Raw genomic sequence first — 20344 nt, 5'->3', positions numbered from 1 at the left:
AGTAAATTGTTAGAACTTGTTCTCAATCCTTTTGAGTTATTTCATGAAATAATACGTTCCAAATTGATATATATATATATATGTATATCTTATACTTACTATATAAATGCAGGAATGACTTGATTAAGACCAATACGCAGATACTTTAGAATACATCGTCTCAGGTTACTCTTACCTGACAGATTGGGGCGGAGATGATATAGAAAAGAAAACTTAATATTATCTTCTGAGTGAAAAAACAAATATTTCCGCAAGCATTTCAAAACCCTATATAGATCTATAGCTATTTTACTCTAAATGTCAATAGCAAATATAATAATTTTCTTGTAAATTAATATTTCTAATGAAGAAATAGAATTCCCAATATTCTAATAACAGTCCTATAGGATTTTCAACAATAATTTGGATTTCATCCCCCCTCCTCTTTTTACGAATTAAAAAAAAAGACCCAATAAAAAGATAGCGACCCAGCATATTCAGTTTTATGATTCATATAATGTCTGATTGAAGCAAATTATTATTCCATGTTATTTTCAAATTTTTAATTCCATTTTCTTAAAACTTATAAAGGCCACGGGTATGCTTTATTCCATAGTCGGAGGGTATTTTGGGGTAAAAAGCCGATTGTTTTTCGCCGGAAACAGTAAAGATGGTGTTCTATGCGCAAGCGCCTGCGTCCGCCATTATAGCGAATATTTCAGAATAGGAAGTTGGGACGTTGCAGAAATACCTTTTAATCTGTCATGGTTTTGCTCTCATCTAATGGTATACACTAGACTGGAAAGCGACATGCTTTTACTATTTCGGTAGGTAGAAATAACTGACATTTTATGCATGTGTAGGGCCACGATCAGCGAAGTCAAACAGTTGTTTTTTTTTCACGATCTCGACATAAAAAACCCGAAACCAATGCTAGACAGCTGATGCCAACAGAATTGATGTGACGGATGACTTGAGGCACGTAGATATACGTCAACCTTTTTCTTGGGTCACTTTATGAATTTCTTTTATTCACTTGTTAACATACATCAAATACTAGACCCCCTTTCTCAAAAAGGGTAAACACGGAACTTGTGCTTCCATTTTTGGGAGGTGACATTTGCAGAAATGATGTTTTATGATTGTTCAACCGATGGCAGCGTAAATGTTTGAATAATCATGGTTTATTGTATAAAGACTGTGATTTGGCGTCCTTCCTAGCGATTTCAGCGTGTAACAGACGTAGATATGCAGAAAGGTGTTGTATTAGGTTACACCTAAGCATGCAAACACCCACGACTTTTTTTTCCGGAAGATTTGTTACGTATTATCATATCTCAGGGTCCCTATTATAAGTTGTGTTCCTCTGTAACAGGTACCTGATATTGTTATCAATTTCAGTAACAGTAAAATCAGCCATGATTAATAGTAAGCATGCTACCTGAGTTTACTATTGTTGTCAAACATAGATATGACTCACTCATGTGTGTAAATCAACTTCATTCATAAGCGTTACTATTAGGGTCACAGGAGGACTATATTGATTCAAATTATTTGTCATGGAAGTGACTCATGAAGACTAAAAGGATGTACATTGAATGTCTTATGCAGCATGTGCTTCAGAAGCTAGTAAGTAATGTAAGGCATTAGAGTAGTCCATGTGTTATTGGTATATAGTTTATCATGTGTAGTTTTGCAGATAAAAAGAAAAGTTTGATTGGTACATTGAGTCAGATTTGATGCCTAAGGGTGTGACTTTGAAATGGACACTGATTGAATTTCAGAAAAAGATGCTAAAATGTATTGTATCCCAGCTATGATTAATATGTATATAACTGATTGATTTATAATCCGTAATTAAGTTTTTCTCTGTTCTTCCGTTTAATTTTTTTTTTATTTCTGTGTCAGTAAAACTAATTATTGTTCATTAAACTCTGCAATTCCTTGTCCAGTTTTACACACTATGCTAGAGACCCACATGAGTGGGGGAAGATTTACACTGTTTTCTGTTAATCCTGTTCAAGATCATTCTGATATGCTTAGGCCAAGATAAATAAATAGTGTGTTTCCTATTCCAGCCTGGAAAAAAAGAATAGGGTAGGTAGGTAGGGAAAACATTTTATTTTATTTGAACATTTTATTGTTTAAAATTCAACTTTGACAATATGACATTTTATATCAGGATTAAAGCATATTGTGTACATGTAAACTATTTTGAAAAATACATATTACACCGACATAGTTATGTAAAAGCTACCTGGACATTTTTTTCTTAATATTGAAGTGTTCGTCCTTTAGACATTAAAACCTGGAAGACATCAATAGCTTTTTTGGTCGCCGATTCAGCTGCCACTAACAACCCTGCGTCTAATGTAGGGTCAACGTCTGGTTCACAAATAAACTCTAAATATTTCATTTCAAATCCGGCTAAATCAACAACAGAAATCCTGCTCTGAACTTCATACGGCTCCGTGTTTTTGGAATGCGATTTATTTGGCCAACATAATATTGTAGTTTTGCAGTGTTTTATCCAATCAGATGGCCCTTCATGATGCTTCTCAAAAATACTAAACAATGATTCATTGTTTTTACCATAGTCATAAAGTTTTTTCTCTCTTGATGTTTGCATTTCCCTATCGTAAACGCCAGCAATATGCGTGACAAGACAAACACGCTGCCATTTTTCCCCCAGAGAAATAGCTGTCAGAAGATTTTTGTTTAATGCGTGAAGGAATATGTATTTTCTCAAACACGGAAATGATCGAGATTAGGATTTCTAATAGTGAAACCGGAATTGTTTACTTCCGGGAAGTATATTATGTATTTTCTCAAACACGGAAATGATCGAGATTGGGATCATTTCCTAATGATCCTAATCTTAGGGATTCGATCTTAAATCGAGATTAGGATTTCTAATGGTGAAACCGGAATTGTTTACTTCTGGGAAGTATATCGGTGTATAAATTTTTCAGGGTCGGCTCATATATTTTAGGGTTAGACGGAGAACCGGAAACACACTATTTATCTAGGCTATATTGTTTATAAACAACCCCCCTCCCAACTACTGCTTACAGTGTCTTTAGAAAATCGTGTTCTATTTCACTGTAAATATCATTATTCTTCAAATCTGTACATTTTCTGCTTTCCCCCAGCTGCATCTGAATTTTTTTTTTCAAATTTCTGCTGCATCTGAGGGTCATTTATGCTGCAGCATTTTGTGACTGATGTTCTTCTAAAAATGCCATTATCAAATGATGTAATACTTTTAGTTGTTAGGTTTGTAACTGACTATCTACAGATATAAATGATGAAGCTTATATATTTCTGTAGATGCCCTGATGGATAGTTACAAATAATTGCATTGTTTTGTTGTGAACCATCCCACAGCACACAGTTTATGAATTCTTACAAATCTGTTATGTTATATGTAGAGTCTGCCATATTGCCATTTATATTTTTGCAACTGACTGTATGTGTTATGAATATATCTGACAATCATTTGACACATTTTATTCAATGACATTCTAGTCCCAAGGTAAAATAAATATATGTACACGATAACAGACCTTGGTCTTTTCAAACAGGATGTTGTGCAATTGGTAAATGTTGTGTAAACCCTACGCATATATTGGTGCTTAACTTTGAATTCTACGAGTAAAATACTTTTTATTCCAGGATTTTGCGTCTGAAATTTTTTCTGGAATCAAAGAGCTCAGTTATGAACCGTTTTATAATTTGTAGTCTGTCCCAACTTACTTTATATTGTATATAATGAATAAAAATTACAATCATTCCTTATAATTTAATTTTGAAAAATGGATGTGATATAATTTGATAAGCAATTATAATTTTTTGAGGAGTCATATTGATTTAGTAGCAAACTGGAAACGGAGGAGCTAAATATATTAGGAAATCAATCCTCGGACGTCTTATCGCGTGGATTAACAGCAACTTTGTTTGATAAACATTGATAAGAAAATGAACCTGGCAATCAAATTGCATTTTACAAGTAAAAGTAGATTACGTATTAAATCTTTAATGTATCTTTCCTCTGTAGGAAACTCTTTAAAATATAAATTTTTAAACCAGAGTTTTTAATCTTAACCCAAAAATAGTTTATGCACACATTTACAATAAGCATTACATAGTGTTTAAGAATACTCTAGCCCTCTCAGATGTATAAAAACAAGAAGGAAGGATTAAATGAATTTTCACCTGTGCTGATATTATTCTATTTACATGATTGTGAATAAATTTAGAGATTTTACAGCTGCATAAAAATCGTAAAATGTGAAGACTTCACAATCCAGCATTCTAAACTTGACAGAAATACAGGAAAACCTCAAAACTGAAGTATCAAGTTTAAATAAATATTGAAATGCTAGTTAGTCAGCAAGCGTCTGGAATTTATTATCAACATACCGGGTATTTGGTGGGGTGTGTACTACTAACTATTAGTCCATAGATTTTTCTTTGGAGTCAGAAAGAAACAAAACGAAACATAGTGTATACATATACTACCTTTTGTTAACATAGAAAAGGTGCAGTGACACTTGTAAATTTCTTAGTAGCGACGTCTGTCTGAGTACCTGTCATTTAAAAGTGAAATTGCTTGTTGTGCACTTTCGTTTTATTCAGTGCCCACACTTTAAGTAAAGAATACAAGCCAAAAACTGTCCATTCTGTGAGAGAAAGAACTGATCGAGGCCCGTAGGATCAAAATTTGGCTTCATAACCTTTTCCACCCTCCATATCCAGAATATTTGCAATACTTTCACGAAAATCCTTAAATTTTGACTGTGCAATGAAAATGCTCTCCTTATCCTTGATACTGAAAGAGTGTTACACCATGTGAAATTGTTAATACTGTGATAGCTTAATAATACACCATGTGAAACTGTTTATACTGTAAGAGCGTTACACCATGTGAAACTGTTTATACTGTAAGAGCGTTACACCATGTGAAACTGTTTATACTGTAAGGGCATTACACCATGTGAAACTGTTTATACTGTAAGAGTGTTACACCATATGAAACTGTTTATACTGTAAGAGCGTTACATTATGTGAAACTGCTTATACTGTAAGAGCATTACACCATGTGAAACTGTTTATACTGTAAGAGCATTACACCATGTGAAACTGTTTATACTGTAAGGGCATTACACCATGTGAAACTGTTTATACTGTAAGAGTGTTACATTACATTATGTGAAACTGCTTATACTGTAAGAGCATTACACCATGTGAAACTGTTTATACTGTAAGAGCGTTACACCATGTGAAACTGCTTATACTGTAAGAGCGTTATACCATGTGAAACTGCTTATACTGTAAGAGCATTACACCATGTGAAACTGTTTATACTGTAAGGGCATTACACCATGTGAAACTGTTTATACTGTAAGAGCGTTACATTACATTATGTGAAACTGTTTATACTGTAAGGGCATTACACCATGTGAAACTGTTTATACTGTAAGGGCATTACACCATGTGAAACTGTTTATACTGTAAGAGCATTACACCATGTGAAACTGTTTATACTGTAAGAGCGTTACACCATGTGAAACTGTTTATACTGTAAGAGCGTTACACCATGTGAAACTGTTTATACTGTAAGAGCGTTACACCATGTGAAACTGTTTATACTGTAAGAGCGTTACACCATGTGAAACTGTTTATACTGTAAGAACATTACACCATGTGAAACTGTTGATTTGTATGTTATTTTAAATCTGATACTTTATGAAGTTGTGGTGTTAGAATTGGTAGCAATAATTAGGTGCATCCTAAACACCGTAACTCTCTGATATCTGATCTGAGTTGACGAGATGGAAAAGCACTTATGTTCAGATTTTATACATCTTCAGTAAATTCTGGGGTAGGACCTGGATGGAAATATACGTATCAACACTTTGCCAAACGTTCAACCCTTGACGGGGTCAGCGAAAGGTCAATCGGTGAAAAACTGAGTTTCCCTTCTTTGCCCTACCAATTGTAAGATGTTACTATTGTGAATCATAGCTAATTATTATGTTTACATACAAGTTTATGAGTTGCCCCACCCTGGGGCATTGTTGTAGTTGACTGCAATTGATGGAAAATTCAAAATAACATTTGTCATTTAAGCTACAGATCAGAAAGTTACAAAGGCCAACAGAGGGAAACTCGATTTTTACATTGCAAGATGGCGGACAAGGGACGTAACTTGCATGAAGTCAAGTGTTGATTCGTTTGTTGAACATGATGAATAGAAAACAGAACACTGATATAGAGAGTGCACACCGTGTTCTTTACGAATTTGTTTCACAGGTAGTCAGGGTTTACAATATATATACATATCCAGTAACATTCACACACAATTAAAAAGCACTAGAATGTATGCATGTTAGAAAACAAATGTAGATTAACTTTTCTATTTTGTTCTGTTTAGGTGTAACAGATGTCTGCTCTAAGAGAATGGCAACCATTGAACCAAACATTAATGTAACATTGTTTCAAGAGCTGAAGAAGAAGTACCCAGAAATCCCGGATTATGTCGTCACAAGTAAGATGCAACAGGTGAGACTTACCTTACAATGTCAACAGGTGAGACTTACCTTACAATGTCAACAGGTGAGACTTACCTTACAATGTCAACAGGTGAGACTTACTTTACAATGTCAACAGGTGAGACTTACCTTACAATGTCAACAGGTGAGACTTACCTTACAGTGTCAACAGGTGAGACTTACCTTACAATGTCAACAGGTGAGACTTACCATACAATGTCAACAGGTGAGACTTACCTTACAGTGTCAATAGGTGAGACTTACCTTACAATGTCAACAGGTGAGACTTACCTTACAATGTCAATGGCTGAGGATTAAAATTGTGATTGTCGTGCAGCCACATCTTCGAAGATCAGAGGTGTATACTGCTGTGGTCTGTCTGTTGAGTCGGTTTGTTCGGACATTAACTTTTGTAACATCTTTTTGGAATATACAAGGTTGAGGCTTAAAGATAAAACCTACATGACAGGTCAAGGTTAAAGGTCAAATTTGTCATATTAAATAATTGGACTAGACCGCTAGGTGGGGCTGTAGTGCTTTACAAGTTTTACAGAAATCGTCATGCATGAATTCCTCATTTTGTGGTTTTAAAAAAAAACCCATAACATGTTGAGGATTTGGTTAAAAGTATGTGGATGCTAGTTCCTCTGTTAAGAATGATTATTGTGTAAGGCTGGGTTTTCAAAATCAGTTTTTGAGTCGATACATTTTTCGGTGTGGAATCACAATATGTGGTATGTATTGTCAAGACAGATATGTATGATGTTTTGAACAATAGCTGGGAGAGAAATTTATTAAACATCAATGATTTCATTTTTACCAGGATTTTTACAATGTATACGTTAGTGTGGTTGTATTATACAAATGAAATCAATAAATCACCAAAAACAAACCATTACTAATTGACAGATGTTGCAGTTACAACAGTAATTATTTATTGTCATTCAACATTGAAGTCATCTATCCCTGACCATGGGGCCAAAAATAATGTTTACAGTCACTGCTACACACAACCTAGTTAACAGCTGAGGAGTTGTGATATCAGTTCACCAATAGCTGTGTAGGCAATTTAAAAGGCACGATGATTTTTATTCAGTTTTGATGGAAACTTGAGAATGCATGTGGACTCGCATTCTTAACTGCCCCACATCCCCAAATAATTTGCTGCATCCAGATCGCAGATTCGAGTGCCAGAGAAAACAGTAACAGTTGACTTTGTTAATGTTTACTTTATTGAGCCCACTCATTTGACATGGTTGTGATTAATTGATGTTAAATATAGATGATTGTTTAATTGTTTCTTACACTCTGCGAGTTGTGCACAGTTTTATTGATAACTCATTCATAAAGCAAATCAATCACACGTATGTAAAGTATGCCATAAACTGTAGATGGGCAATCGGATAAAAAAGATTAATTGATAAGGCCTAGATAAATAAATTGTGTGTTTCCGGTTCCCTGACCGACCCTAAAATATATGAGCTGACCCTGAAAAATTTATACACCAATATACTTCCCAGAAGTAAACAATTCCGGTTTCACTATTAGAAATCCTAATCTCGATTTAAGATCGAATCCCTAAGATTAGGATCATTAGGAAATGATCCTAATCTCGATCATTTCTGTGTTTGAGAAAATACATATTCCTTCATCATGTTCATGCATTAAACAAAAATCTTCTGAAAGCGATTTCTCCGGGGGAAAAATGGCAGCGTGTTTGTCTTGTCAAGCATATTGCTGGCGTTTACGATAGGGAAATGCAAACATCAAGAGGAAAAAAACTTTATGACTATGGTAAAAACAATGAATTAGTATTTTTGAAAAACATCATGAAGGGCCATCTGATTGGATAAAACACTGCAAAACTACAATATTATGTTGGCCAAATAAATTGCATTCCAAAAACACGGAGCCGTATGAAGTTCAGGGCAGTATTTCTGTTGTTGATTTAGCCGGATTTGAAATGAAATATTTAGAGTTTGTTTGTGAACCAGACGTTGACCCTACATTAGACGCAGAGTTGTTAGTGGCAGCTGAATCGGTGACCAAAAAAGCTATTGATGCCTTCCAGGTTTTAATGTCAAAAGGACGAACATTTCAATATTAAGAAAAAAATGTCCAGGTAGCTTTTGCATAACTATGTCGGTGTAATATGCATATATCTTAAAATAGTTTTACATGTACCCAATATCCTGATATAAAATGTCATATTGTCAAAGTTGAATTTTAAACATTAAAATATTGAAATAAAATAAAATGTTTTCCCTACCTACCTAGCCTATTTTTTTCCAGGCTGGAATAGGAAACACTATCTATTTATCTTGGCCTAATCAGATGCACTTTTTCGATTGATTAATCAACAAATAATCAAATTTCATTCATTTCAAACTTATGGCATAAATATATTAAATTTACTTTATTGTTTATATTATCTTAATTAGATTAAAATCATTAGAAGTTAATAATCCCATACTTTCGATCTCGATTTTGTTTTCACAGGATAGGGATAGATCTCTCGACTTTTGTTGTTGTTCTTATGGGATCCGGGTTAGAATAGGGCCTCAGTACCCCTAGCTGCAATAATGTAGTCCTCTGCTGCTCTTTTTTTTTTGGGGGGGGGGGGGAGGGGAGAAGGCTACAACTCCTTAGGATCTCTGTATTGGTGCAAATGTTGGAGTGATTCACTCCCGCAACATTTTCGATCATTCTAAACATTTGCGGACTTTTTTTACATGTATAAAATGATGTTCTATGATTCTTAAACAATATATATATTCCACGTACCACTTTGTCTGCATTGCAGATGAATCAATGTTCACCACTTTCCTTGGTGGTTCAATGTTCACTGCTTTGTCTGGTGGTTCAATGTTCACTGCTTTGTCTGGTGGTTCAATGTTCACTGCTTTGTCTGGTGGTTCAATGTTCACTGCTTGGTATAGTGGATCAGTGTTTAGCAATTAATCTAGTGTATCAATGTCGACCGATTTGTCTGCCAGTGAATTAGCAATTTTGTGAGGTTTCATGCAATGTCAAGGTCATAACAGGCAGCACATGTTCTTCCACCCCTGTTAGCATAGTTCAAGGTCACAGTAATAAAATAATCTTGATCTTTAATGATCTTGAAGCTTGTTTTCTTATATACAGTAAAATATCTGTATCTCGAATATGGTTTATCTCGAATACCCTGCTTGAGTCGAAGTCGACCGCCGGTCCTGGCCGTTTTCCCTATATACATGATTTTAAAAACTTCTGATATTTCGAACACGGTAATCTCGAATACCCTGCTTATGTCGAAGTATTTTCAAGGTCCCATGCCCTAAATTCACCAGGTTTATCTCGAAGTGCAGTCAATTTTCCGCTCTGCTTACCATACCTGACGTCGTCAAATCACACATTCACGCCCGCGACTACACCAAGCTTGAAGGTAATGCTCACAATAACGATAACGCATTTAATAATACACGCTTCATCTTTGAAACATCAAATATCCTCCTTGAAAAAAATATATACTCAAGATCGATTTTGGATATCTCGAACCCCCGGATATCTCGAAGTTTTTTCGAAGTCCCTCAGACTTCGAGATAGAGATATTTTACTGTATATATATTAAAAACTACCGATACTGTTGATCTGGTGATACAGTTAAGATTTATTATTTCATTACATCATAAGTATGGTATACATATTGTTCTAGATGTACGTCAGAAATGAATATTTTTACTTATGATATGGAATGCACAATTTCAGCATAAAAATGACAGAGCCAAATGCATAGAAGTGCTGGATGGTGAAAATGACAATTATTTATTTGGGCCAACTCCAACTCACACCTCGTACCAAGAGATCCAGATAGCTCCAGCTTCAGAAGGCAGGAAGAGAAGTGACTCGGGATCTAGTGGTGTCAGCAGCACAAGTACTTGTAGCATGTCTAGTTCTTCATCCGTTCCGTACACAAACCCTAACGGAGGTAAAACTTACCCAGGTTATTCAGGTGAGGCTGTAAGGCCTCAGTCATTTCAAACTGGTAACTTGGAGCAGTTTGTTCAACCATCTAGGAATATTCCGACTATTCCGTGTGATATGTATGGGGGTCGTATTCCCATGGGACACAATTACCCTCAGGTGCCGAATCCACCGTCTTCAAGTCCATCGCCCCAGAGGCAGATTCAGGTACACCACATGCCTAGTGGTCCTCAAGGCCCACCCCCTGCTATTATTTCGCGGCCTTCACCTCAGTGCATTGAAATTCAAATAAGTCCACGAGTTTCGCAGCAAGACCAGTACAGACAAAACTTGCCTGTGTATCAGAGACCACAAAACTCCTACCAAACGTGGGGGAGATCTAATACCGGGAATGTGAATAATTATAATTCAGCACCCGGATACAACAGTTTGGACCGCCAAAACCTAAAGGCACGTCGACCGGTGCCCCCTGTGCCAACTTCACAAAATGACTCTCCTGGTGTAACTCTTCAGTTTGCATCACCTTCAAAGCAGTATAACAACTCGCCAACAACCCCCCAGCAGGAAAAACACTCATCACAAAAGACAATTTTCCTGCAGCCAGCCCCAGCTACGCCAGACCGAACACATAATACTGCCGGAGACTTTGGCTTACATCAATCGCCCAGTGACTCGAACTTGCCCCCAACGTATCCTCCTGTGCCGCAGGGGGACCCAGTTTCGGGGGGACTTAATAATCAACATAGTGCAAATTTCCCACACCGATCTCCCATATATGTAAGACTTGATGAAACAGAATTGAATAACCCTGGTTCGCCTCATTTCAACACTTATTTGCCATCGGATAATCCAGTTCATATGAATGGTCAGTATCTGAATATCAAATATGGAGAACCGGTACTAAATCTAGGTGGTGCCGTCAATCCGCCTTCGTATCCATTGTACCAAGTGAGTGGTGGTGCTAGTGATTCAGAGCAAATGTTCGGACACCCATATCTCTCAAATCATGGGAACCGGTGTGTAATTCCTGGGCATTCCCCAATGTATGGTAGGACTCCTAGCTCCGACAGTGACCGTAGGTCTAATCCTACTCCCCCTATAGACATAGAGGAGAGACACATGGCAAACCCTCATGTAATGTTCCCTCCCGTTAGCATTGGAGGAGTGACGGAGCCCACGAGAGTGGACAGAACAAGGACGTCATCCGCAGATGGACAAGAGGAGGCCGATTATACGAGAGGTAGGAAAAAACTTTTCAAGTTAGGCGTAAAAGAAATAATTGTGTGGTTCCAGTGTCTTGACAATATTTTCGATCCCCAACCCTGACTTTTTCTAAGATTATGATCTAATTATCTTAATTAATTTATCTGCCCTTATCCCCTCTGCCTTTCCAATAATGTTGATAGTGCTAGAAAATTTAATTTGTCGATGAGTACAGATGATATATATGCAGTATTGATTATCTTTTACACATCAATATTTCAGATTTCTGAAAAGCATGACGTTATACAATATTTTTGGCCTTTAAATTTCAGAATTTAAAAAAAAAGAATAAAAATGAGTGAATGAATTACAGAATGTCATGTCAGTCAGAACCTCTCTGTGACATCATGTCTGTTTATAGTTTAAATGCCATGGTAACAATGGTATTGATAGGTAACACATGTTCCTCTGTTCCTGTATGTTGAGAGAATCATTGTATTTTTAAATTTTGTAGCACTTTTGAAATTTCAAAGAGAAAAAATGGAGAATCTTAAGCAGGACTTGGAATCAGAACTTCGCAAACTGATAAAAACGAGGTCAGAAGTCAAACAGATGGAAAATAACATGCTGGAGAGGAAGAAAAACAAAAGTTACTACAACCAGCAACCTGTACGTAATGTCTATCAACAATTATCTCACGACCTGATTTAAAGTTCTTAATAAGGTTACTAAAACCAGCAACCTATACATAATGTTTATCACATTTTATCCGTCATTATCTGTTGTAGAAAGAACTGTTTTTTACATAACAAAATTTATGCATTTTTTATTGTGTTCAATGTGTCAAAATATTTTAATTGAATTGTAGTCTGAAAAGATGGGAAAAGTGGATCATTGTTATGTATAGTAAAATATGGTTATAACAAACTTGCTTAAAACAAATTCACGCTTATTGTGAAGGGAAATTTATTTACGAACAGAAAGATCCATTTTCCTTTAATTTAGTTGGAGGATGTTACCCGGTTAAGGGAGATAAATCGACGTCTTCAGGCAGACATTCAGGTGATGACGAGGGAGATTGACATGTATAACAATGGTCAAAGTAAGTGAAGCTGGTAACATTTATAAATAGCAATGGTCGAAGTGACCGATAACATGTATAATAATGATCAAAGTAATTGCTAAAATGTAGGATGGTCAAAGTGAAGCTGATAACATTACACATGAGTTATATATATCATGCCCCTGGAATCGAAGATTCAGGGGCATCTAGTTTTTGGCCTGTTTGTCTATCTGTATGTGGCAAATAACCTTTGTCATATCTTTTACACTATAAGAGGTAGACCTTTTATATTTGGTATGTGTATTCCTTGTGACAAGACCTTTCCATTGGGACAAAAATCTTTGATGTAGTGACCTTAACATTGACCTATAACCTACTTCTAATATAAGCAATATCTTTTCATTAGAGGTGCTGTTTTTATATTAACCTTTCGAACGATACCAGATTTGTTGACCTTGCTTGACCATTGACCTAATTATTGGAAATTTAAAAAAAAACAACCTTCAACTTTGGTAATATCTTATACAACATAAGAGGTACAGCTTTCATATTTGGCATGTGTATTCCTTGTTGCGAAACTTTTCCATTAGTACCAACATCTTTGACCTGGTGACATTTACATTGATCTTTGACCTACTTTTAGAAAATTCTGATATAAGCCATTTTTTTTAAGCCAGAAGGCACTGCATTCATATTTGTGAGACCTTTAAATTGGTACCAAATTTTTTGACCTTGTGATCTTGAAATTGACCTCTGACCTACTTTGAAAATTATTCACTAAAATGTTGTTATCCGGGGGCATCAGTGTTTCACAAACACATCTTTTTGTTTTTATTTTTCAGCTCCACTTGGTGTGTTAGATCCTTTAGAACAGCAGAATTTTTTTAAGAACATGAACACCGGTCCCCAAGGATCCATCTATTCCAGACCGCCCCCTCAGACTCCCTCACGAGAAAGTAAGCTCACAACACCGTCAATTACATATCATATCACACACCATGCCCCCTACTCCAAAGCTTAGTCATGCCCGGCATGTAGAATTTCTGGGTTTTTTCTAGTTGGAAAAGGGACTTCTCTAGTGTCCTGATGTACAGTTTGAACTCGACTTTCAGAATGTGATATCCTTGAGGATATAGATCATGTTTCTGAATTGATTCAGCCAGATATATGCATGTTAATACTTACACATACATTCAATATAAATATCGTGCAGTTATCTTTGTTGTGGTATCATTTTTCATAGATATTTCTCATAAACGTTTCATTAATGCATAATTTTTTTGAAAAGCATAATTTTTTTGAAAAGCTTTCTTTAGTTAGAAAATGATCAATTGATTTCATGATGAAACCACTATATTTGAAACTCTATCATAGATTTGTTTGCTCATTTACATATGGAAATGTTTTTTCCATCAGTACAACAAAACTGTCATGAGAGTTTGTGACTTTTGTACAACCTTAACAATGTCTCTTTCAGCTCCACCCCCTATTCCGCCACGGACGCCAATCACCGCTCCTGCCACAGCCTTGGTGCCCCCAGCCCCACCCCCTCAACCCCTGCAGGACTCGGATGGTGATGGGGAACCATGGAATTGCTCAGCCTGTACATTTCTGAACCATCCAGCTCTGAATAAATGTGAATGTTGTGAAATGCCTAGAATGAATGCTTCTCCACCTGCCACAGGTATTATTCGACACGTGTGTACGTCCGATTCATGTTACTGTCACAATAGATGATGATATAAGTATATATTGACCTTCACATGCTTCAGTTTTTGTCCAATCCTATTGAGAAAAGGAATTGGTGGTTTGACTTGTTAAATGATTTAATCATCTCGTCAATGGAGATGATGGAGGGATTTCGAGAGCTAACAGGAATATGCAAATTCACTAAGTGAACTTTCCCTATGAAATTTCTCTATAGTAGTGTATGAAAGGATTATTATGGTATTCATTACAAGTGCTGAATTGTGATACTGGCAAGGAATCAAAATTCCTGGTAAAGATTTTTGGAGCAAAAATTTATTACTTAAAGTAATTCTCATGAGTTGTGTTGTTAACAAAATTGACTCTGGATTTGTATAGCCTTCAGAAGAATTCAGCTTTTATACTGATTTTCAAACTAGTTTCTTGATGTAAATTTAAAATAGAAGGTTCAAGTATTGAAGGGACTTTCATGATTCGTTTTTACTTGTTTACTGCATACGGGGGAAATTTTGTCCTCGTTTTATTTTCGTCCCTATCCTAAATTTGTGAAACAAACTGAAAGTGAACTAGTTTTTTTTTCTAAAATAGCAAGAATCAACTTTGGGCAAATTTGAATTTAGGCAAATAATTTCCATGCGTATGGTGGAAAATAACAGGAAGCAAAAATTTCCCTTGTAAGTGGTATCTCATTGTAATTCAAAAAGTTTATGTTCTTTCATTGATATAATTGGTCCAAGTTTTATTCAACTTTTCTTAGGGGATATTAAATGTCAGATGTGAATGATGCAAGGTCCTTTAATAGAAAAAAAACCCATGACAAATGGAGGATATTTTTCTACATTGTGATAAAGCTACTTGTCGATATTTAAGAACTTGGTATAGCAGTTTTGGATTCAGAATACGCATGTACAGTGTTCACATTTTGTGTAAATAATTTCGTAGTTTGAATAAAATATCATCAAACTGAGAACCGTTTTTGTCATTCAAACTTCTAGAAAAGGAAGCAATTTGAAATCCATTAATAAATAAAGGGATTAAATAGCATGTTCTGGCTCTCAATTCACTCTGCTTAAGGTAGATTAATGTCTGTACAAGTTTTCTTTACTTTTGCATGTTCAATAGAAAGGACTGTATGACTTTTGAATTTCTAGAATATACTCTTAGTCGCACAATTTGATTTTGCATGTGACATTTACCTTTATTGTATGATTGAATAATTCTAAGCTTTCCGATTGGCCAATTTCCAACAACCTAGGAAAAATAGAATGTTTTGTTCACCTGCACGTGTCTGAGGGAGATGACAATATCATTTGATTTCCCCAGCAGTAGTCCAAAAGTAAATTGGGAATTTTCAAAAATTTGTACAATTGATAATTATTTGTCTGCCACTGAAAACTTACATCTCTTCTTACTTTCAACTGTCTTGCATATCTTATGATTGTAAAGAAGGGGTGACACGAAGTGGAGTTACAATTGTTAATTATAGTAACAACAAACCCGATCTAAAGTGACCGGTCAGGTGATGACCAGTCAGGTGACCGTGTCGTTTGGCTAATTCTACATGTTTTAGTAGCCAGTTTTAATGTTTTATAAAATTACTTCGTCATTTAATAAACAAAAACCTTGCATCTCAAATCTTGCTTAGGTCTTGCTGTCTAGCTGCAAACAAAAATGGCCAACCAAGTATCATTTTGTGGGCTGAAATAGTTGTTTTAGATTATTCAATCAAATAATAAAACAAATGACATTTCTTAGTGAATATTGTACTTCTTGGGTAGCTAAAGCATAGTATTACTGTATATTAGCCACTGCATACCAGGAAGTTTCTAGGCTATTTTAAGCTGACAAAACATGATGAATGCTTTTACCCGTGGAAGTGATGCTAAGATAGGTATAATTTAGCAGTCTTCCTGATATGCACAGTACCAGGTACTGATCTGAATTATTTTCATACTTATAACTGTTTTACAGTGTATATTTCATCAGTCCAGTAGGTTTCATCCATCATGTCCATATGATTTCGCATGTATTTTATTATTTTCTCTCTGCTTGCTTTTTCCAGGGAGTCCTTCCTGAATAAAATGAGAGTGATTAGCTAGCTTTTCCTTGACACTTTATATAAAGCGACTTCTCTTCCAACTTCAACATTGGACTGGCCTTCTTTGAAGAAAAAAAAAAATGAATTGTAAAACTGAATTTAACTTCACATGCTCAATTTTTTTAATTTCTATTTTCAGTATTTTATCAGGTTTTTTACATATGTTCAGGTTTGAGCATGATACGGAATTTTAGATTTTATTATGTATTTACTGTCATTTGTAACATCTTAAACGTGATTTTTAAAAAAAAAAAATTAGACCATTATGTTTTTAAAGATTGGTATTTTAAACTGCTTTACATGAGTATTTTGCAGTGTAACTGGCTCGACAGCAGCTCTTGTTTAGTTTTTTTATTGTGCTGTACATATTGAAGGCTTACGGTTTATTTTCATTTCCCAGTATGGGCCAACTGCCAAGTTTAGGCTATTTTTTTTTAATACATTACAATTACAACAGGTCAAGTACAGTTTGAACACTTCAGTAAAATCAACTTGCACAAGACAGGCAATTCTTTTATTATATTATATATATTTTTTTGTTTTAAAAGTTGAGATTTTTCTTCCTTTTTGTCCTTGCGTAAAGTTTAACTTATTCAAAATCTATTTTATTTCATTCAGAGGTACAGATTGTGTAGATGGTACTGTCAGAATACTTTGTTGTCAGATGTGTATCATCAACCTACACGTAACATGCTAAATGAAGCTACAAGTTATTTCAGATTAAAGTAAAGGTCACTAAACTTGAGTCCATATGAACAGTGCAAGCCATTTCCAGTTTAAAACAGTTATTGTATTCAAATTAACATCCCCTTTAAAGAAATTCAATCTACTATATAAGTCAGCTCCAAGTTTAACTTTTGAGAAACCAGCAATAATTTCAAAGGTGATGAATATCATTTATCTTCTTTATATATTAGGAAGAAATAAGGTGATTTGGGGGTAAGGAAAAAAATCACTAGAATGAGCTATACTATTCCTTTAAGCTACACGTATTTCTTATTTTTCATATAAGAGCAAAATTTGTTTGCCCCTTTGATAAAAAAAATCATCACAAATATACCAGTTTCTTTTTGCATAATATGATTAATGTTTACATTGATATATTCAGTATCGACTGCTGATCATAATATGATTAATGTTTACATTGATATATTCAATATTGACTGCTGATCACTCCCATCATTAAGATTTTAATTTAAAAAATCCATAAAAAGAACTAGATTATTGTGTGCATTGTTCTGCATTAGATTTATTTCCATTTACTCAGAATTCCTGTACGGTATTGATCTTACTCTTTGAACCCTGCATGTATCGTTTTTAATGATAAAATTCTTACTTTGATGAAAATTACTGGCATTTGTTAGAAGATTTCTGAGACATCCCCATTCTTCTAATTAAGAAAATGCAATCTTTCGAGATTCTTGTCATGGGTACCTATGTAATACCAACCTACTTAATCCAATGTTAAAGATACCTACTCCCGTAATCCATGTTTTTTTCCCCCTTAGCATGCAAGACGCAGGTTGGGGCAGGTTTGAGCGAATATTTAAGATATTTATACTGCTATATATTTTTTCCTCTTTTCTTACTGTGAGTCACGATTCTTTTATTTTCTCTTTGGTTCTTCTGTACATGAAAGTATTGGTTATTACAATGTAAACAATTGTAACCATTTGCACAGTGCATGCAAGTTTGTCATAGACAATTTCAGTTTATTTAGAGTGCACGGGAAGTTTCTGTGATAATAGATCATGCTTAAAAAAGGGGTCATTTTCTGTATTGAAGTACATGATTCCTTTATTTAGATGTAACAAAATACCCAGGTATTGAAAGGTACAAGTGACTACAAGATGTTCTCTTTCTTCATTAAAGAAGTGGCATAATTTTCACACAGCCAGTCTAGTCAGATTACAACATTGATTTCTTAATTTTTGTTTTACGGAGAAAAACTTTAAAATAAAAGTTGTTTCACATTTCATTAGTCGTATGAACTTTTTTAACAATCAACATATTTTTGTAGTCATTTGGTAAAGGTACAAGCTGAACAATGTTCAATTCAAAATAGTTCTTGCCTTTGATATCTTTACAAATTGTAATAATAGCCATTTCTTCAAGTTTTAAACAATGCATGTGCAAATACAGAACGACTTGTTTAATACAGTGCATCTATTTTAACAGCTGGGAATTCTGACAGCAATGAAAGTAGAGAATCAATTTCATTTTTGAAAATGAATGAGGGTATGAACTGCAATTCTTCACGTCGGCATGCTTCATGTAAAGTATGCTGGCAAGAATCAGGTATTTTCAAAAATGAAGTTTGTTTCGTAGGTGAATGATGAATTTTTTTCTTCTTAAAAATTCTTAGGAAAGTCACGACTTTTTACTCACAGGCTTGCTACTATTCTCTCCTAGTTGATTAGAATGAATGTTTTTGAAGATGTTGCCGGATACAATTGTGGAGAATACAGTATATATAGTGATAATAATGGTATGATAGTGATAATAATGGTATGACAGTGATAGGATACACATGTAAAGGCAGTCAAAAATCTGCACTTCATAATAATATATTGTTGTTCACATTTCATATATTTATTATATATATGAAAAAATATTGAATAAATGAAAATTGTTACAACTATGATGAGGTATGGTGTTCAGTTTCTTTATGTGCATGTATCAAGATTAACAATCATTCCTGAGAGAGTTTAGCGTCAAAGCCAATGGAATGCAACTTTGACACAGCAATGTCATATCAAGGCCCATAGGTCACAATGCTCATCCAAGTCACGGCAGTATCAAAGCATATTGTCCATAATCCAAACTTGAGACTCAGCTGTATTAAGACCCAGAGACCAGAACCCTGATCTTCAACTTGACAATATCGAGGTATATAGGTCACAATCCTCACCCTGAGATATTGCAGTATTATGACCAGAAGGTCACAACCCTGACCTTTGACACCACTATCGAGGTCTATATCGATGGACATATCATGTACTCTGTATTATTTCCTCAAAACGGACTACATTCAACCTTAAATTTTTTCAAAAACTGAAGAAAATCAGACTCCTTGACACATGCACATTTTCAACACCTATGTAAATATACTCTGTAAAATAAGATTTTCTTGAAAACTGGGAGGGGTTAGATGGACAAATCCTATATAAAACATCAATTTTCAAATAAAGGGGCAAAACTCCTGCTAGACTGGTTGAAATGAGTAAAAATTGCAACATGATCTAAAGTTACCTACAAATAAGCTACACAGCAAGTTTCAGCCTGATATGTGATGGAGAAATATAAATGGGGGAAACCCCAAACAAACTGACGGATGGATACACGTGGATGGACATCGCTGTGCCATATATGCATGTAATACATCCCATCTACAGACAGGCGTATATAAAGACTGGTGTGTAAAACTGGATAGAGGGGGTAATAGAAGTTCCTACCCCTGTCATATCTTGGTAAATAACAAGGTACATATATATTTTTGAATTGTTCTTAACAGTCAGAATCAAAAGTTTATTAAATATCTGTCAAGTTTACATTATACATGCATATCTGTATTCTATTTATCACAGACTTTGCAAAAATGACTAGATCTTTGCACATGTCTATACTAATTATAATTCAAAACAACAGCTACTTCCAGTAGGCAGCAGAAAGACTTCCTTCCTCTGTTGCTGTAGAGAATGCCTTGCAGGATGTGTACAGGTACATTTCAACTCTATGTACGTGTACCAAATTTAAAAAACAAAGCAACATGATTAG

General features: G+C 35.0%; 1 protein-coding gene across 2 annotated transcripts; it reads left to right on the top strand.

Annotated features, from left to right (window-relative positions):
* The first annotated feature begins 654 nt into the window (after positions 1–654).
* LOC125673873 (mitogen-activated protein kinase kinase kinase 7-interacting protein 3 homolog) lies at positions 655–19212 on the top strand. 2 transcript variants are annotated; one of them, XM_048910795.2, is made up of 8 exons: positions 671–806; positions 6416–6543; positions 10281–11736; positions 12214–12368; positions 12705–12801; positions 13605–13718; positions 14240–14446; positions 16532–19212. In XM_048910795.2, the coding sequence occupies exons 2-8, from the start codon at positions 6442–6444 to the stop codon at positions 16543–16545; spliced, it is 2145 nt and encodes a 714-aa protein (XP_048766752.2). In that variant the 5' UTR covers positions 671–806; positions 6416–6441; the 3' UTR covers positions 16546–19212. The 2 variants fall into 2 exon arrangements, with proteins under 2 accessions (XP_048766751.2, XP_048766752.2); XM_048910794.2 differs by having other exon boundaries at positions 655–806; positions 14240–19212.
* The last annotated feature ends 1132 nt before the right edge of the window (positions 19213–20344 follow it).

Source organism: Ostrea edulis, chromosome 3 (assembly GCF_947568905.1).
Source record: "Ostrea edulis chromosome 3, xbOstEdul1.1, whole genome shotgun sequence".
NCBI lineage: Eukaryota > Metazoa > Mollusca > Bivalvia > Ostreida > Ostreidae > Ostrea > Ostrea edulis.
The sequence above is the reverse complement of the archived record's forward strand: the minus strand, read 5'-3'. Positions and strand labels throughout refer to the sequence as shown.